The sequence below is a fragment of the Ambystoma mexicanum genome, chromosome 2p (assembly GCF_040938575.1).
Source record: "Ambystoma mexicanum isolate Mex_15411 chromosome 2p, UKY_AmexF1_1, whole genome shotgun sequence".
In the NCBI taxonomy this organism is placed as follows: Eukaryota; Metazoa; Chordata; class Amphibia; order Caudata; family Ambystomatidae; genus Ambystoma; species Ambystoma mexicanum.
In genome coordinates, this window is record NC_090923.1 from 521,591,797 (window position 1) to 521,611,655 (window position 19,859).

At 43.4% G+C, this 19,859-nt stretch overlaps 1 protein-coding gene across 4 annotated transcripts in view; it reads left to right on the forward strand.

Annotated features, from left to right (window-relative positions):
• The window catches only part of TSEN2 (tRNA splicing endonuclease subunit 2), a 270,669-nt gene that overhangs the window by 24,758 nt on the left and 226,052 nt on the right, over positions 1-19,859 (forward strand). For 2 of the 4 annotated variants that reach the window (XM_069643933.1, XM_069643935.1), the window contains exons 2-3: positions 5,904-5,985; positions 7,804-7,875. In XM_069643933.1, the coding sequence (XP_069500034.1) occupies positions 5,904-5,985; positions 7,804-7,875 (154 nt within the window). The remainder of the gene's footprint in view (positions 1-5,903; positions 5,986-7,803; positions 7,876-19,859) is intronic. The other 2 variants (XM_069643934.1, XM_069643936.1) reach the window with 1 other exon arrangement.

The window sequence follows — 19,859 nt, forward strand, 5'->3', positions numbered from 1 at the left end:
CTTTTATACACTTAAACCTCACACTCCTTTCACGGCAGCACACACTCAACATACACGCTCCTCCTGGGCCTCCTCCTTATATCATAAAATACACCAACAAAACAAACTAAAATAACAAGCTAATATTCCCGAGCTCTCTAATTATACAGAGCTCCTATATTCTTGTATTTTCCCCACACTGGTCAATACCTTGTCCCCTTATTTGGGGGGTGAGGGGGTCGGGGAGGAGGAAGGGGGGGGATGCAGGGGTGGAGAATGTGTTCTCTCTATTCCGGTTTTCCTTTTCCTCAATATCCTTTAAAAGAATTCATTAAAAAAATTGCCAGAATCCACAAATATGCCACACTCTCAACTTCAGTCAACGTGTGTTCACACTGCTTCATACATCCAGATCCAGCCCTACTTTGTTATCCTTTGCAGGTCATACTCCAGTTCATGGGGTTCCACAACCAGCCTGCACCTCTCCTTGGGGCCGCACCCCGCTCCAAAGAGCAGGTGGAATTCTGAAAAGACAGCTCCCACAAGGCTAGTGAGTACGTGCTTTGGGACTGGCCACTGAAGGTGGGCATGCCCCTTCTGGAGAGGCCACCTGGATACCTCTGCAGGTATGGGATGCAGTGGGATCACGTTGGCAGGGTCACCAAATGATGGCAAGTCCCTGTTCACACTCGTGCCAGAAAGAATACAACCCTTAATGGAAAAAAAAGGCCAAGATATGGCTTGCAAGGATAACCAGGCTTAATTGTACAGAACGCAGTTATCAGCAAAGGGCTCTGCTGCTCGAGAACATTCTGGGCCAAACTAGTACAAGCAGAGTAGCGCATTATCAACATGCAGTAAAAAGTAGCACCACTGATTGGTGAGACCCTATACATGGACCTTCTCCGGGACAAGGGGGGAGCTTCCATGAGACCTGGTGGTGTGGACTCATCACGTCTTAATGATCTGGGCCTAGTTGAATCCTTCCATGGAGCTAAAGTTGTGCCGCGCGGCCCTGCCAGACTATGCATCTGCCATAAGTACAAAATGGTGTTTCTTTCTATGCATACACTATATCTAGGCATCTATCATTTGCGCTATATTATATCCGTGCTGAGTTTCATAGGTCTGTCCTCACCCCCCTTGTACACAACATGACTCAATATGGATTTTGCCTCACCTTGAAGCGCCAAGGGGGGTGGGATAGACTAATTTCCACCCAACATTATCTCTTCCCACAGAAAGAGCCTGCACTGGCTTCCTGTTGCAGCTCGGATAAATTTTAAGGCCTTGACAATTGTACATAATTGTCTTTATGGCAAAACCCCAGACTTCCTAAAAGATTGCGTCAAGGTTCACTGCTCTGCTAGATTTACTAAATCGCGTGATGGGGTCTGTTTATCTGTCCCCAGCAGGAAGCGGGCCAGAGGCATGGGCAGATCTTTTGCCGTTCAGTGTGCTACCCTATAGAACAAACTTCCTAAAATCTTGCACGCTGAAAACAATCTGCTGAAATTTAGGAAGGGTTGAAAACGATTATATTTGAGTAAATCCATCCACCTGTTTGATTCCCTTTTTGTCCCCTGTCTCCTCTTTCACTCCCTCTTTACTTCTCTGCGCCCAGATGAATGCAGGGTCTGGCTCATTACAAATGGACAAATAAAATAGTGAATCCCTTCTCTTATAATATGTAGGTGCTCATGGGCTTTGCAACGGGAAAGTGCTAAGTTAAGCTGGTCTTGACTTCACACATCTGCTAAATTTCAAGGGTTTTGTTGCATTAAATCCGCACAACTTAACTGCACTGTATCTAAGGTTTTTTCAGTGAATTTCAAGGGGTTTGGAATACCATCCTTTTTTTACGGGCCACTAGCCATGGCCACAGTCTTTGGCCGTGTCTACTGTTCATGCTTTCCCAATAGGTTTCTTTTGGACCCACTAGGTGGCTACGGCCAAAGGCCGTCACCATGTCTTTCGAGCCCACTAGCCAGGGCCTTTGGCCCTGGTCAGTAAGTTTAGCCTTTGTGAATATGTTACCAACACCTCACTGTAGCTGTACAATTCTGCCTTTTTTTTTTTTTTGTTTTTGTATTTTTGTTTTGTTTTTATTGAACTATTTTACCATAACCGCGGTTATATTAGCAATGTATTGCAAATAACCCTGAGTTATCCATAAACACCCGCAAATATTCATTTATCCGTGTGACACACATTCGTTTCCCAATCCTGTTTTCTAATATGACACTGGATATTTGGGAGCTCTGAAATTGGCCTTCAGCCCCCCCCCCCCTCGTCTCCCAAATTACTCATTTTCACATGATGTCCTCTACCCCGTCCCTGCCTCTAGTCTTATGCCATTTCATCCCTTTTCCTCCAACAAAGGGTATTTTTTCCACTTTCTGGTAAACGCTGGATATTCTCATTTATATTTATGCTTATGTCTTCCATCAAACGAAAAACCGGCAGCTTTTTCATTTCTGAAAAGCCTATCTTCTGCAAAGCAACATGGGAGATATAGCTATAAATTTGGGAGAAGAGGCCACCTTCTCCGTGAAAAAATGGTGCGAGGTTTGTTTAATAATCGCGTTATTCAATAAAATCTAGATGTGGCACAGAGCAGTGATTAAATATGGCCTGTGAAAGAAATTGATGTCAAACGAATTTATGCCTTGCAAGTTAGTTGTGAGAGCAATGGATGCTGCATCATTTTTTGTCTTCTACATGAGTGTTTGGCAGTGGGCAATGTGTAGGTGAAGAATGTACTGGCAAGTGGCTGTGTAAGAAGCCTTCTTGGTTAAGATGGCCCTGAAGAAGTAATTGTGGGTGTAGCTGGGGTGCGTGATAGTCATGAGGGTGGTGCGCTAGAAGGTGCATACAGTGAGCCACCTGTCGGGTCCTCGGTGCCTCACAACACCAAAGTTCTGCCGGTTCAAGAGCTGTTTGACATTGTCCCTGTTCCACCTGGCCGCCGTTAAACAGCTACGACCTCAAATGTAAGGCAGGAATTGCCTTGATCTCTGCTGTGGTTTGCTGTTGAAAGTGGGGCAGATTTAGATTATAGCTGGCTTCAAATTTTCCAGGGAAGGTGTCTGGAGGATCTGCATAAGTGGCCCTCTCACCTATAATCCATACCAAATTTGGCTGTTTGACAGTGATCCGTTTCAGTAGTTTACTGCCTCCCTGAGCTCTATCAGTTCATTTTCCACAGTCATTTGATGGTCCAAATGTCATCCTTTGTGGAGTTCACAGGCAAACAATGTAAACATGACAGCATTCTTTTAAATTTCATTTTTTGTTCTGCAAATTTCGTGGTAGGCATTTTAAAGTGTCTGATCATTCCTGTAAATGAGAATATAATGGTGGTCCAGGGGACTTTGTGAAGCTGTGCAGTTTTGGGGAAGCTGTATTAAAATGTTCTTGATGAATGAAGGTCCCTGGCAGCAACTGCAGAGGCTGTTGTCTTCATTCAAATACTGACTTCACACCGGGGGCTCCCTCCGCCGTAGTAACGGGCATCTAAATGTAGGTGGTTGCAAAGAGTGGTGCTCGCAGTAGCTGACAATGGGATTGAAGACAACCCGGTCAGGGACTTTTGGAGTGATGGAGCTGAAGAGAAACAGGTTTGTGGAGGGAGGGGTTGTTTCAATCAGCAGTAGGTTTCTTAAGGATCGGTATGACGGTGGCGGTATGACGGTGGCGGTTTTATAGGTGGCAAGACCGATTCCACAAGAGAGGGGATTAAAGAGGGCATATAGGTGTGAGGAGATGATGGGGCAAGTGTTTTTCATTTCATCTTGAACAGTGGGACGTTTGCTGGGTAGAACTCTAGTAGGAGGACATGGTCTGAGAATAGATCGCGGATGCAAGTTAGGTGATAAATGAAGAGGTTGATGAAAGGGATGAGAGCAGATTTTGAAAGCTGTGGGTTCCAAGGAGGAGGGGGAAGTGAGGCAGATAGTTGCTGATCATGATGGGGAACAGGAAAATGCAGGTAAGTAGAGTACATTGCAGTGAGGGTGTCAGTGTGTTTGGAGGTAGATACAGGTTTCGGTGATGGCCATTGCAGAGAGTGTAGATTGGCGGGAGCTGAACTAGTCTGTAATGAATTTCAGAGCACCACGGTGAAGTCAGTAGGAAGGAAAGGGTGTGAAAGAGTATGGAGGAGTGGCTGGTGAATGATGGATATGATAGATCGGGGTACTGTAGGTGTATTGTGTGGAATACATGAGCAACCACAGTGCTTTTTAGAGGTAGAGGAGGAATGGAGGATAAAATGGAGACAACAGGGGACGAGGCTTGAAAGAACAGTGAGACAGGGCAATAGTTAAAGCGTTGAGCCTGAGCTAGCGGTATAGAAACGAGTGATGATGAGGGTAAGTAGATGAGCAGGGATAGGAGGTTGAGGAGATATGTTAGAAAAGAGAGAAACATAAGGGTATTCTTAGGGATTGAATTGTGGTTAAGTTTACAGGGAGATGAGTAGCAGGTTCTGTAGGTCAGTCTTGACAGGAGATTTGGTAGAGGGCAATTAGTTAGGCACTGTGGTGACTGTAGGTGGTTCATTCAGGGTGGACCTGGCCATCAACGACCTAAAATGCAATTATTAATCACAGTCAATCCAGGTTTGTAGTGCCACACACATTGTAAGTGTAATGGAAGAGAAGAGTGTGCAGTAATAGATCACCAGTGGTATGGAACTTGCATAATGTGAGGTACACTGGTGTAATGCGTGTGCCAAAATGAACTAAAAAAACATGGCGCCCGTGTGCAGCCATTTTGGACATTCACTTTCATAACCACAATGGAAATATACATTTTTCTGAACCCCGATTAAGCAGACGTGAACTCTGCTACAGTTGCACCGTTGCAATGTTTATATTTGGCAGCGTATGAGTTCATTTGGAGGGATAGTGGGCGCATTGTTCGATCAAGGATGCGCCAAGAAGGGAGTCTGAGCTGTGCAGTGATAAGGGGTCCAGGGAGCGAGCGCATGGGAGACGAGATGAGTTTTTTCATTGGTAACTCGATTTTTCCACTCTGTGCCCCCATGCTTGTTGGCTGTCCTTCGGCTGGATATGGTTTGGCAACCTACAGTGGGCAGGGATCATTTCCCCATAAGAGAGGAGTATCCAGGTAGTAGTATTCAGAATTTGAACCCCGGCTGTTGAAGTGTCGCTGAGAGAGAGAGGACATGAACCCCGGGTTTTGAAGTCTATCTGAGAGGGAGGATGCTGCGCTCCAGAACCCGTTGGAACATGTGATCTCTCTGCCCACCTGTCTTGGGACTGGGTAGTGTCATAGTGGCCAAGATGAAGCTCTCTTCTTCAGCTGCTGTAACAGTGAAGTACTTTCTTTAGTTATAATGATGTATGTATTTATAACAGACCTCATTAATTTATAGTGTTTGGTATATGTTTATATGTTATGTGAATAAAGGGCCTGTAAAGTGCCTGTTACATTCTAACTATTGGTCTAAGTGTGGGTTATTGCCTCCCTGAGTCCACGAACGTTTGGACTCTGTGGTCTGGTAAGTGATCTCTAGGGTAACTGTAACTGCACACAACGCAGAAGAAAAATGAGTGGTGAGGCCCAAAACTCTTAACTGAGCCAAAATGAACCTGCTTTTAACTTTACAGCACTTAATTGAGAACTGTAAAGAGACACACCTGGGTGAGATGGCAATGAGGCAGTCCCAGCACCAGCCCTGTCGTCAGGATGGGTCTAGGAGGGCAAAATGAAGTCCAGTTCTGTCCTGCAGATTTACAAAGAGTGGGCAGGCTCCAGGATTGGAGACCAGCTATTTAGTGATCATGGGTTCAGGAGAAAAGGCCTCAGGTGTGCCATTTTCAGATATCCGGATATGAAAACATATTGCCAATGTGATAATTAAATTTATTTAAACATTTTTTTCTCCTTTTTTTTAGGGCTTTTTTGGAAAAGGTATTCTATCAAGAAGCAGACCAGAGTACAGCATTTCTAACCCTGAATTGGCTGCTCGATGGAAAGGTGAGTTTTTATAGATGTATCTTACCCACTGATCCAATATTCTAGCAAATCCATGATGAATTTGGGAGAACACAGTGACAGTTACAATCAGCACAAAAGGGAAGAACTCTTAGCACTGTCCACATCACTGGTGAGACTTCATCTGAAGCTTTTTTTTGTTGTTGTCTTTTTTGGGAACACTACATTGTAAGGTGAGATCCGAGAATGTGGGCGTGTAAAGGCTAGTACTGTATTTAAGAGCAACATTTGGACATAAACACACATGGTCCCCTTTTTTGTCCCAAAATATCCCTGGAATGTTGCAGAATTGTCTATTGCTGTCATTCGGTATCGCCTCCTCATTCAACAGTGGTCATCCTGTACATGCATGCTCTGTTCACAATGCGTGTGGCTGCATGCCTGGAGCTGAAAGTAGACTCCAATGAGCTCAGGCATGCATCATTGCTAGAGTATCAGTGGACCAGGGATTGGAACACTTGCATGGGGGACGTGCAACAGTTGCAGATGCTCTGGATTCTATGCAGTTAATCCAATTATTGTATTTTGTTGTTTAACACGCCATATGCTCTCTAGAGCTGCTTGGCAGTAGCCTACCCTTGTCTAACACTGCCCTACACAAGTCATTAAGGGTAGTATGCATGTGCGCTGCATCCTTAGAAGAGTTTAATGGCTACCAAGCTATTTGTTAAGCTGTGCCCTCCAGGTAAACCTGTTAGCAACACAGGGATAACATGGGTGGCCGTACCGTCTACCTGCACTTATGCTGATGGTCCTTAATCTATGTAAGTCTTCCTATGTATTGTCCCCAGAAAAGGGTTCCATTTACCCCCCCGCCACCCACAACTTGCTCAGAATGTCACTAAAAATTCACCCCATTGTAAAAAGCTCACTGCTTCCCGTCAAATCTGATTTCGTATCTATTGTATGGTCGTTTGTGATCAAATTAACTTTTTACCTTCCTGTATGTAGATAAATATGTGCACCGGATGCCAGCTATCAAAGCATACTGTCTGTGTTTAGGATGCAATATTCCGAGTGTGTACTGTATGAGTTGATCATGATGGATCCAAAGGCATACTGTACGGGCTTAGGATGCCGAAGGTATACTGTTTGTGGTTCGGATGTCACACGCTATACAGTATTTGTTGAGGGTGCTTACTGTGTGTGCGCTCAGCATGCCAAATTCTTAAGTTTGCCAGATCGAAAGTCATGTCATACTGCATGTGTTCAGTGTGATTGATTTTAAACAGTGCATGTGTACAAATTTGAAAGTGTGCTGTATTCAAAAGCCATAGTGTATATGTTCATGATGTCATGGTCTGAAGGTATACGTTATGTGTTGTGCATTTTAGATCCGAAATGCAGGTTGTATGTGCCCAGCATGCCAGATTTTCAAGTGTAACAGATTGCAAAGCTGTACTGTCTCTCAGTATACCAGACACCAAAGAGATACGGTATGTGTCAAAAATGAATAGTACTTAATTTTTGCCATATTCCTGAGTCATAGTGTGTTTTAGGAGGCCAGATTCCAAACATCAAAATGTGTGTATATATGTGCCCAACATGCCAGATTCATATGGAACAGTTATGGTTCAAAAAGCCTCATATAGAAGGCATTCTGTGCCTGCCAAATGTGCCGGATTAACAATGCAGGCTGTATGTATTGAGTTTACCCTATTCCGAAGGCACACTGTACATTTTCTGCATGCTTATTTCAAAGGTCCACTGTATGTAGGAAGCATACCCAATTTTAAAGGACATGTTTGTGGGTGACATGGTAAGGTTTCTAGGCATGATACATGTTTTTCATTATGTTAGATTCTCAAGACCTACTGTATGTCTTCAATTTGCCAGATTCCAAAGACACAGGCCCTCATTACGAGTTTACTGGTAAGCAGTGCCTGGAAAATGCTTAATACGTATACAACATCCAAAACTGTTGGCTTTGCCAATACTTGTTTTTATATGGAATCCTCCTCTCATTGAATACAGGCCTTACCGTGTTTCGCTTTCACACTGTGTACCGATAAACTGTTTGATTTGCTACTTCCTTCATAATTGTGGCATACTTTGACCCACTCAGCAAAATTCCCATTCATAACCAAGCTGCGCTTCTGCAGTTAACAGCAAAATGGCTGCGCTGGCTCCTTGGAGCACCATTGCATCAAAACTGCGTTTTGCAGCGACAAAAGGGGCTGCAACATCTTGCCAAACACCTATTGGGCGAGTTGGAACAAGGGGCACAGAGAGAAGGTGCCAGTGTGTTCTTGGGTGCACCCAAAAGAAGCAAATCCAAGCAGCGCTGCTCTGCTGCTTGCAAAAAGTTCTCATTTAAAAGGGAATATTTTACAGTGAAAAGGATGCTGCCCTGGCGCTGTTTTCATCTAGTCCACATCACATTGCTTTTATCAAAAAGACCCTGCAATGCCCATCCATATCCACATTGTGCTTCAGCAGAAGAAAGCATGATCCCTGCATGACAGGCTGTGTCAGCCAAATCTGAAAAAAATAAAAAACTTCACTTTCAGCTGCAGAAAACGCTGGACATTTGAGCCACAAAATGTTAAAGAGATCAAGGCTTCAAAGAAATCCTAGCTCTCTGGGCTATTGTCAATTTCACTGCATCTGTGTTTAAAGCAAACTGCTGTATAAAAAAACCTGAATAGGGCTGCACACCAATATTGGGAAGTTAGATGGAAGAACCGAATTTAAAAGGAAAATCCTAGCAGTTTTTACCATGTTTCAAAATTGGGCTGTTGCAAACCAAAGAAAAAATGCCTGTTTTAAAAGTATACTGTTGAATAAAAACTTGTCCTTGCCTAGCAATATAAAGGGGGTTTTGCTAGGGAACAAATATGGGATGTTTTATTCAACAGGCTTGTTTTTGAGTCAGAACCAAAATAACAGAAAATAAAGGAATTAAAATGTGTTGGCTGGATTTTGCAAGCTCCAGAACAGGTTTCTGCTGGCCAAACTGAGGCCTTCCCCCACAAAGAAGCGGCCATAAACTTCTAGGACACGTGCATGCTAATCGCCACCTTTTGAAAACTTGAATGGACCCAAAAGCACTAAACAGCCTGAGCTCGGCAGACTTTTGTCTGGGTTGAGGCCTCTTAGAATACAAATTCTGACACACGTACATGTGAAAAGGGAAATTCCCTGCTGGGAGCTGCAAAGCCAACTCGAGAGCAGTCTTGTGAGCTATGCCCATATATGGTCATCAATGCTGAGCATTTGCCTCAAAAGACTATTTTATAAATAAACTTGTAAGACTTTTATCTTTGCAACATAACTTTGCAAAAATAAAGTTTGTTTAAATGTAATTTTGTGGGTTTTAGTTTAAGACGTGGTAGCCTTCACTGCCTTGTTGGGAACAGAAACGGCAGAGAAGTGAACATTCTGCCACTGTGAAATTCAAAAATAATATGCCTAATAATAATCTATACACGTATAAAGTTGTAGAATTTTAAGTAATGGGTTTCTCAGTAAAAAGTGCAAAAAACTGGTATAAGGACGAAACAAAGTCTGATCAACTGTAGAGTTGGACTGACGTGCTCCGTGTGAAATATGTAATATGCCTAGGTAATTTGTGAAGATGCCAAAATTGTGTAAATGTACGATTTATGTGACGAATGATTTTAGCTAAAGTAACTGTGGGATGATCCTATGCATAGTAAACCCACATCATAAAGCTGATGTCAGGTTTCTAAAAGTCCAATCAATTGACAGGAAGACGGTAACAATCACCCCTGACAAATCCAGTTGTTTAAGGGCGCACTCGGCCCAAGCCTGCCCTATCATATAATTCTATGATGTCACCATGCTTTATATAAAGGGTGGCTGACGGAACTCTAGACACACTTTCCTGAATTTCCAACGTCTGCGTTCCTGATCTTCTACATCCATCTTGCCAGATTCCACTGCCAGACCAAAGCATAGCTGACCCATCCTAGCCAGGCCTAGATTCAGAAAATCCCACTAAAATCCCATTTAACCAGGGGAAAAACTGTGGTACCTTTTTTGGTGGGGTATCCTGAGACCAGACAGGTGTTGCCCGCTAGCTGCTTGACCGCTATACATCTGCCATCCAGCGGTACTTGTTATCCAGTCACCAGAATTGCCCAGCTGTTTGATACCTGGTGACCCGTGCTGTGCAGTGACCAGAACCCGGTTGACTGTTCCCAAATTCAAGCATGGACTGCGAGTTTTGTCCATCCCATAGAAACACATAGCCTACCTCATCTTGACCCTTTTGTCTTTATTCCACTCTTTAAGCAATCCTATCCATGCTTTGGTAATTTGTCCTACTGTCAGAATTCTCTGTGCATCTTGTCTGTGATTCTTAGTGTTGGCGCCATTCTTTCAGTCGCCCCATTTTTTAACTCCTTGGCATTATTTTGAATAATTTAATTAATTTCCCTGCAAAGAGAAACGCGGCGTGGATCAGGTTAATGCAGCCGACTTAACCTGTTTCATGGGCAGCGCTAGCTAGCCTTGATAATCTATCTTAAGTAAAACTTTTCTTTCTTTCCCAGCTGATTTTCTCTCTTTCATGACTTCATTTTGCCAAAATTGACCCTCCTTTTATCTTGCAAATCTCATCCAAATCTTCAGCTACAACCCTCCTTTCACTTCTATATTGTCCCTGTGATGTGCATCTGTCCCCCAGCCCAAAAACCGCATTCCGATTTTAATTATTTCACCCATTTTTTCATAAAAAACGTTTGTCATTTAAAACGGCAATTGAGAATAAAATGCAACTTTCCAACGTGTGATTCGGCTGCATCGAGTTCTTACTTTCAACTTGAGAAACTCCACAAACTCCACCCCTTCTTCCCTTTTGTCTCCTTAGATGTAAATTGACTTTCATCTTGTTCTTTTTGTGGGTGGCGTCTACTAAATAATAATGAATTTCTGCGCCCCATGCGGACTAATCTAGGCGAATATTTGACTGTTCGCTGTCTATGGTCTAGATGTGTTGATGGTTCAGTCAGTGTTTTGATTATAATCTTGTTTTCTTTTTCCATTTTTTATTTTGTTTGGTTCGTATTGTTTTTTTCCTTGGGTTGATGCTTCTTTAAATTAGAGACCTACAATCAAGTTGGGAACGATTCAACGTTTTGTCTACAAAACCAACTAAGTTATTGATAAACCATGTATAAATGCTTGGCATCGATATGCATTTAGTGTGACTTGTACTCAACAGTGCGCCCTGATGAAGGCGACACTAGTTTAATTGAGTAAACTAGATAGAATCTTGTCGCCGAAACTGTAATGTGTACGATAATATAACATCTTGTATTTACAGTTGGCACTTAGCACTTTGGCACTAAACTTTACTTTGCCTATAGTACATTTTGCAATGGCATCTCCATCACTCAATGAAATTTATTAATATTGTGATGGATATCCATGATTTTCATTAGCATTTGAATACAAAAAAAAACTTTTATTGACAAACAGAAAAAATGCTTCTTCTTAAATATTCTTTTGATATAAACATTTTTGTAGCATTATTGAATCAAATGATTTTTAATGTTGATATTATATGTATGTATTTTTACAATGTGTTTGATTAAAATATGAAGTTATATTTGATAACCTGACTGAACCTCTTCTCTTCTCACCTCTAATCTATGATATGAGTACCTAAACAATTTCTGGTACTTATCCATGTGACCCTCCTCTTGGTTTTTGTGCAACTTTGTTCCCCAGGTCCATGGTATAGGGGATACCCATCTTTTTTGTTTATATTTTGTTGAGAACTTGCCTTGTGATGGCCAGTGTTTATATATTCCTGCTATTCTGAGAAATCGTATTTGCCTCATAGATTTAACCGTACATTAATTTTTGTCAATTTCCGGGTGTCATTTTATGCCATGGCAAAGGGCTTTAAAATCTTTTTATCCCTCTTTATTTTGTGAGGGAATGTCGGATTTTGATTCTGTTTGGTGCACAATATTCCTCACTCCCTGCTTCTTCTTTCTGTCCATTCCCAATTCGATTCATGGGTGTTTGGGGGGCCGTTGCAGGGGGGAAATCTTAACTCGGGTGCTATCTACCCAAAAGAGAAAGTATTGTATTCATTTGTGCTCTGTATATGTTCTTGTAGGAGGTTAACCAAGTGTATTGCTTCCGTTTCCACTGTAATTATCACCCTATTGGTGAGTGCAGCCCAATATTAAAATTTGTATGATTTTCTTCGAAATTAAAAAAAATATATTGCATTTTCACCAACCGGCCTGGTCCATGGTCCATTGTGACAAGGGGTATTTGAAAAAGGGGGTGTGAGAGGGGTTGTGTACCATCTCAAATTGAATTTGTAGAATATAAAGAGAAAGCATTCCAGTTGTGTGCTACATACTAGGCTAAAACCAAGGTGTGTGTCGCCCGATTGAAATCCTTTACAAAACGTACATTGTAATTTAAGTTGCCTTCCTTCTGCTTTCAGTGTTCAGGTATTTGGCTTGACCTTGACTGCTTTAAGCTTTATGTATGCCTTTTTGCTGGTAAATGTGGTGGTAGTTTTCTAGCTGATAGTTTTTCCAGTTCTGCATTTCTTGACATGTTAGTCTAATTACTCAAGCTGCTAATTGCTCCCAAAGTTCGGCCCCACAGGTGTTCCGTCTCATCCCCCTGCTCATGTCTTGGAGAAGTATTTGTCTGAGTGATGAAACTTCCATTTTTCAGTAGGGTTGATATGATTTTTCATTAATTTAGTTTTTGATCTGCAAATGTTCTCGATCCTATTTCCATTTTTCACAATTTCAATTTTTCACAATGTTATGTTGACGTTCCCTTGAAATTCTAATGCCATACCTCCTTATGAATATGGGTGTGCTGAACAGTATTATTTATAATACCTTGGATTTGCCTCCATGCATGATATCGGCTGGCCCTTACGTAAGTTTGCAGACAGTGATTGGGGTGAGCTGCTATAATAGGTTTCGACTTATCTAGAGGGGTCAGAAATATAACTAATGCACACCGTGACCTGTCCAAGATTTAAAGAAGTCTGGGTGTTTCTGGAGGGCGCTCATCTTCCTTTTTGGGGACAAACTATATTTTGGGGAAATAACTATGTAAAAAGGAAAAAAAACACAGTTTCTGCCCCTTAGATAGGAGTTCTAGGCATATTGCTGCCCACCCATAGTTATATTACCCTCTTTAAAGTAGCACAGTTCATGGACCACGTCAATCCACATGTGTCCAGTGTTTGCAGTATAGTCTCTACCCACCCTTTATTGTACCTCCACTTATTGTTGCTTTCAGAAATGGGCATCTCCCTTGCTTGTCTTTCCAAATGTCCTCCACCCTCAAAGGGAAATCTTTGCTTTGTAGCAATCTGTCAAAACTCACTCGCCGAGTCTGGTTCCTTTTTTTCTCTCAAGCCTGTACACCTATTATATCATTCTAACCACAACCTTAATATTCTTTCCTTCTAATTCTTAATGTTCTATCCTTCTCATTCTATCCATTAACTTGTTCTTGTTGTACAGTGCTCGGTTGCTTACCAGCTAAGCTTGCACCATCCAAAACCCAATACATATACTACCTGTTGTGGCAAAAATAAATGGGGGTGGTGGATTGGGGTTCTAAGCCTAAATGCCGTCTGGTCCTGAAGAATTTGCCTCCTGCAGGAGCACGAAATCCGTGCCTCAATCCTTTAGTGCATTCATCATCATGTTCTGTTTAATAAGGGAGTTCAGGCTGCTAAGGTTTAATGCAACATTACCTATTGAAGTCTTAGATCGTTCCCACAGCAATTCATCTCACTGGGCCTAAAGTTTAGTGTTTCCCCTTTTGTGTGGTTTGCCAGTTGCAGTTAGTGCCCCATCTTGTCTTCTCTGTGCGTAGTGGGTTCGACCTACTTGGGGCTTTCCTACTTTCCTCCAATGTATGGTGTGTATCCAAATTCTCATCCTACTCAACTGCTGCCTTTGCACTTTAGTATTCAATGGTGTGAATCTAGTCAACAAATGTACATCCATTCTAGATCCCTCAATTAAAGGGACTATTAGCCATTAAAGTCTAGGCTGATGTTGCCTAAGAGCACAGAGAAGCATCTTTCTCCCACCCCCTTTGCATTGCCGATCAAGCTAGACAGTTGTGGTATCATTTTTATGGCAGTGGGACAATATGGGGTCCAATCAATATGTGAACATCAGTAAATTATAAGCAATACATACGTATTAAACATCAGAACATGTAAGCCTTTCTCCCAAGCAACCGTACACAACCATAACTTTCTGGAGCCTCTTTTATGCAGGGAAACATATTAATTTGAAAACGGCATGTTTCAGCTCCCGCCACTTCCAAACGATCGCAGGCCTTCCATCTCCCACTGTAGTGGCTGGGAACTTAACTTACTTGCATTCCTGGTGGCTTGTGGTGGTGCCCCACTGCTTCTTCCTGGGACCCTCCTGCTTCTGGGGTGCGTATGCAACTTGCTATATGCTTTCATTGCTCCCGAACCAAAGCGCGCTCCTTTGGCAGCGATGGTGCCTGCGATTGCTCCACAGAGCTGTCTGCTTCCTGCCCCTTATTTTCCTGCCCCTTATTTTCCTGGCTTTGGAGGGTGGGCTTACTGGCCGAGTTCCTCTATTGCTCCTCTCCGTGTTATTCCTTGCCTTCCATCCATGACACACACACATCGTTTCACACCTCCTCTTCATAACCCTTGTAGCCTTTCTCACGTTGCATGTTCTGTGACACTCCACATTTTTAATATGACCAACTCATCTCTTCCCTGTGCAGCCTTCTATTTCTAAGATTCACCCTGATTACTTCTGAGTCACTGCCAGTCCTACAGTTATTGCATCGTGATTAGGACCCCTGTGTCTCGCCCTGTGTTGGAGCTGTTGCTCACTCCCGTAATGCCTGTGTTTGCTTAACCACATTGTTTCCTCTGCAGCTCCTCCTGTTGTTCGGTACCCTTTTTCTTCCAGCTTTCCTCTGGCCTACTGTTTTTTCCTTTGCAGATCCCTGGCATTTGAATCCTACACTGCATCCCAGATTTCTACCTTTCACTGATACTCTCAGCCCCGGGATTCTTTCCTGATAAGTGTAGTGGAGAAAGCAGTGGACTTTCCTTCTCCAGAGCCAAGATATCCCATCCGACCTGCTATTGATATAGCCTGAAATATTAAAACCAGATTTAGGAATAGGCACCCTTAACCCTGAATCAGGACTGCTGCTTGCTTAGCACGCCGCCATACTGGATCACCCTTCCAGTTCAGCCATTGTGAAGCACCACTCCTCTCCCACTGCTCAAGTCCTTTTTTTTTTTTTTTTTTTTTTTTAAGGGGGAGTGATCTCTCTAGAGCCCATTTTCCATGTTTTAACTTTTTAGACTTCCTCTTTAAAATCTTGAATTATCCTGGTTTCAAGTAAAAATGTTGAAGGCGTTTGTTGTCCAGTGGTGCTAATTTCAGTTATTTGGATGGTCTTGTCGCTAGCCAAATCCCAATCCTATATATTAACAAAAACATTGTTAAAGGGGCTTTATGTTTAAGTTGCGCTACTAAAAAGGGAGCCAGACATGTGATGTCATCAATGACATTTGTGATGTCTTTTGATGTCATGGGGTGTTGGTCCTTGCAGCACACAGAGCTGGTGCGAGTTATGGTTGCTTAGCTTACCATAACTGGTGAATTTCTGAGGCTTTTCGGTTTTACCTGTAACCATAACGTCCCTGTAACAACGTTTTTCCATTGAATTTCATAGGTTTTTAGTAGCGCAACTTAACCATAACGTCCCTTTTAACAATGTTTTTGTTAGTGAATTTCGTAGGTTTTGCACTGCAACCAAACCGTTGCTTTAGCATAGTGTTTTCTGTAAAGATGATAGCTCTTTGGTACTGCAATGGAACCATAGCGTTCCGTTGACAACGGGTTGTTACTGATTTCTTGGCTGCCCTCGTGCTAAACGTGTGGAAAAGGCAAATTGTCTGGTGTATGTATCCATTTGCGCTACCCCTTCCTTTTTTCCGAATAGTGTTGGTGTATTTTAGCAATTACAGATGAACATAAGTGTTGGTGAGTGTTTGAGTTGTTTCTCTTTTTGTGTTACCATTGCATGGTGAATCTGTGCCGCACAGTACTGCTGAGATGACTACAGATGAGCAATATGTAAGTTTCCTGGGGAGACTGCACCTGGCCGGCATATGTGCAATCGCACTGCAAGTATCCACAGGGCTCCATTAGTGGCCGTATGTCTGCATCTTCTAATGCAGTTTTAAATAGTTGTGGTTGTGCACGTGTATCCGTTGCACATCTATACCCATGCAAAGGTCACCCGCTGTGTGCTGGTAACACCTCCCCTGTCGCCAGCCCTAGAAATTCATACGGTAGGCTACCGCATTTCAAGTACTCCTGCTGACTACGTGAGTGGCTCTGCAAACCTACCAAAGTGTGACTGAAGCACGCCTGGCTGTGTAACGCCTACTGGTAAACAAGGAACAGCAACCTTCAGTATAACGTGGGCCTGTTAAATGTAGCATTAACTTGATTGATGTGCTGCTTGCTTTTCCATGAACCGTGAAAGACACATTGTGTCTTCACTCAGCAGTGTGACGGTAAGTGTCAAGAGGTCGCCTGCGGGTCGTACAGTTGAAGAAAACATGTAACTGCAGGTGGGACAGTTTGTAGTGAGTCTGCAAAATGGCAACGCCGGTGCGGCTTGGTCACGCACATACTAGTGCATATAAAGGCAAGTAAGCAAACGGCAGAATGTGCAGAGCGCAAGCAATGTTAGTGGTGCTTAGAAAAGTACTGTACCTGCATGGTTCGCACAGAATAAATGCATTCCTCCCCCACGTAATCAAGCAGTGTTTTGCATTGTAAACATTCTTGTAATCCAGAATGTATGCATCTCCGTGAATGCTACTCCTAAGACTAATGGCGTAGCATGAAGTGTTTGTATGGCATGTGGCGACAACTGAAATGAAAGCACTAGGGACCAGTGGGCAGTCTATCGCCCTTCCAACAGTTACGTAGGGTAATCTCATGTACAGCATTTGCCACATCTGCTGTGGGCAACAAAAGGGGCACTCTTGTAGGGCAGCAGAACTCCAAAACATCCTTACAGACCATATGCCACGCTACAGACCTTTACCCGACAAAGGGCATTGTATTGTGCATGTACTGCAACACGCTACTCTACAGAGGGAAGGTACTTGGAAGTGTGTGTGAAGGGTGCATCCGGGAGCATAACAGTGGCTGGCACCTATGTAGTTGAGTGCCACCCAATAATTCTTTCTCTCGGCACGTCCCCTATGGTATCCATGCATGTGCTGCCCCTTCTGTACCGGGCCTTTCCTGCCATTCCTTCTGTGGCATGTGTCAGAAGACCATAATAAATGGAAATGAACTGGTAAAGGAAAAAAGAGAAGTTCAGAAAGCACCTTTCAGAGATGAACAATGGAATTGCCAATGAACGGATGCAGGGCGGGAGGCGTGGCACTGTGCAAAACACAGTAGTTCAATCGGTTGGAAAGGGTGTCGCTGTAGAAGGTTTCTTTACCAGTTGCACAGCATTTTGAAGAGTGTCGGTGCGTAACAATTTCAAGAAGGGCACCAACGCAATTTGGATGGAGTGTGCACAAATTGGGTTGGCAGGCATAGTAAGATGAACGTTATAGCTGAGGAAAACTGTTTGTGCTACGAAACGGCATTTTGCCATGTGTGAAGTACGCCATTGGCACATGTCGTACAAAGACACAAATGCAGTTCTTCGCAATGTACCCCGCTTTCTCTATCTGCAGACCAAATAAAAAATGACGCAGCCACATCGGTGTCTACATAATGCGATAGAAAGTTATGCAAGAGATCGAAAACAAACGCATGACCTGGGCAAGTGTCTCCTTCATCGCAAACGGCACTGAAACGTGTGTAACGTGCTGTGAAATTTTCCCTCCACAATGAACAACAATAATGTTGACATGCATGGGTGTCACCAAGTCTCACACAGACGAACCAAAATCAGTCACTTCATTGTAGGTACTCCATAGCACAACGCATCCACATTATAGATTCCAAATCCAAATGAGCAGCCACTACAGTGTTTTGGTGGGAGTGGGGAGTAACGTTCAACCAGGGTAGGGGACGTCGTTGGTTGTGGGCTTTATTTTTTTTAATTTTTTTTTTTTTAGGGTGCTTCCACATAAACACCTTTTTTGCATTTTTTATAAGTATTTCTGTGTTTTGTACGTCCGCTTACATTCTTACAATAGGGTCTTCACTACACAAACTAATGAAAGAAATGATTGCCGCCCTTTCCTGTGACGTACACCCTGATGGACATTCCCCACAGTCCCATTTCCATTGGGCTATAGTCCTGTTTCCACAGGCCACCATGGTGAGAAGTGCAGATTATGGCACGTGCCTTTCCCCAAGTACCTCGAGGGCTGCGCCCCAGTTAAGCAGGAGGATTCCTTCTCCCTATTGTTGCTCTTGCCTGTGACGCACACCCTGAGCACCTGATTGGACGAAGGCCATAGTCCCATGTCCATTGGCAGCATGGTGAGAAACCCAGAATGTGGCACGTACCCTTCCCCAAGTACCGGTAGGGCCACACCGCTGTAAAGCAGGACTCCTCCTTTTTCGCTTTCCACTCCAGCCATGCATGCAAGGCGCTAGAGCCTCCCCACAGAAAACACACCATAGTACAGGCTATGGTTGAATGATCATGTCATGTGTACTGCACTCCCCATCTGCAATTGAGCCTGCCACCTTTCACCCTAGCCACATATTTGCACGCATGGCTAATTAGCGTTGCGTTGTGTGTTGAACAGTATGTAGGAGGAGCCTGGATATGTTAACCATAGTTTACATGTGTGCTGCTGAGCACAGCCTTTCATGCTGCAATATCTTACAGCACTCCCAAAAGCAAAGCGATTATAAGGTCAAACCATAGGAAATGCACATGGTGGTATGTGGCTCCCTATTGTTCAACAGGGGCAATGATATAACTGTATGCTAATGTACGCATACCAGCTCACTTCTGCTGCTGTACCACGTCTACAATGTCCTCCACAACCATTGTGTAAAAGTCACCAACTTCACATGCATGCAGACTCCATCGTACACACTATGTTTAAATGCTCATGCCATGTTCACTGCACTCCCCATCTTCAATTGAGCCAGCAAGCTTTTACCCAGGGCACATGTTTGCATGCATGGCTGCATAACTGTCCGTTGGGTGTGCTGAACGGTATATAGGAGGCCGTGTATATTAGCCATATGTTACATGTGTTCAGCAGCACACGTCCTTTCATGCTGCAATATCTTAAAGCACTCCGTAAAGCAAGGGGCTTATAAGGGGCAAACCATATGAAATGCACATGGTGGCATGTGACATCATATTGTGCAACAGGGGCAATGATGTACACCATATGCTAATTTACACATAGCAGCTCTCTTCCGCTGGTCTACCAAGTGTGCAATGTCCTCCACAACCATTGTGTAAAAGTGATCAACTTCAAATGCATGCAGAGTGAAAACTGCATGGCTGCAATATGTTGCGGTGGCTGTTATGAAGGCCTACACTGTTGGGTGCAGGTGTGGTGAACGGTATGTAGGAGACTGTGTGCATTGGCCATGTTTTGCATGTGTGCTGCTGAGCACGTCGTTTCATGCTGACATATCTTACAGCACTTCCTACAGCAAGAGTCTTCTAAGGACCTAACCATAGCAAACGCAAATGGTGACATGTGCCTCACTATTCTGCAACAGGGGCAATGATGTGCACCGTATACTAATGAATGCATAGCAGCTCACTTCTGCTGCCATACCAAGTGCACAATGTCCTCCACAACCATTGCGTACAAGTCATCAACCTGACATGCATGCATACAGACTGACAAGTGCCTGACT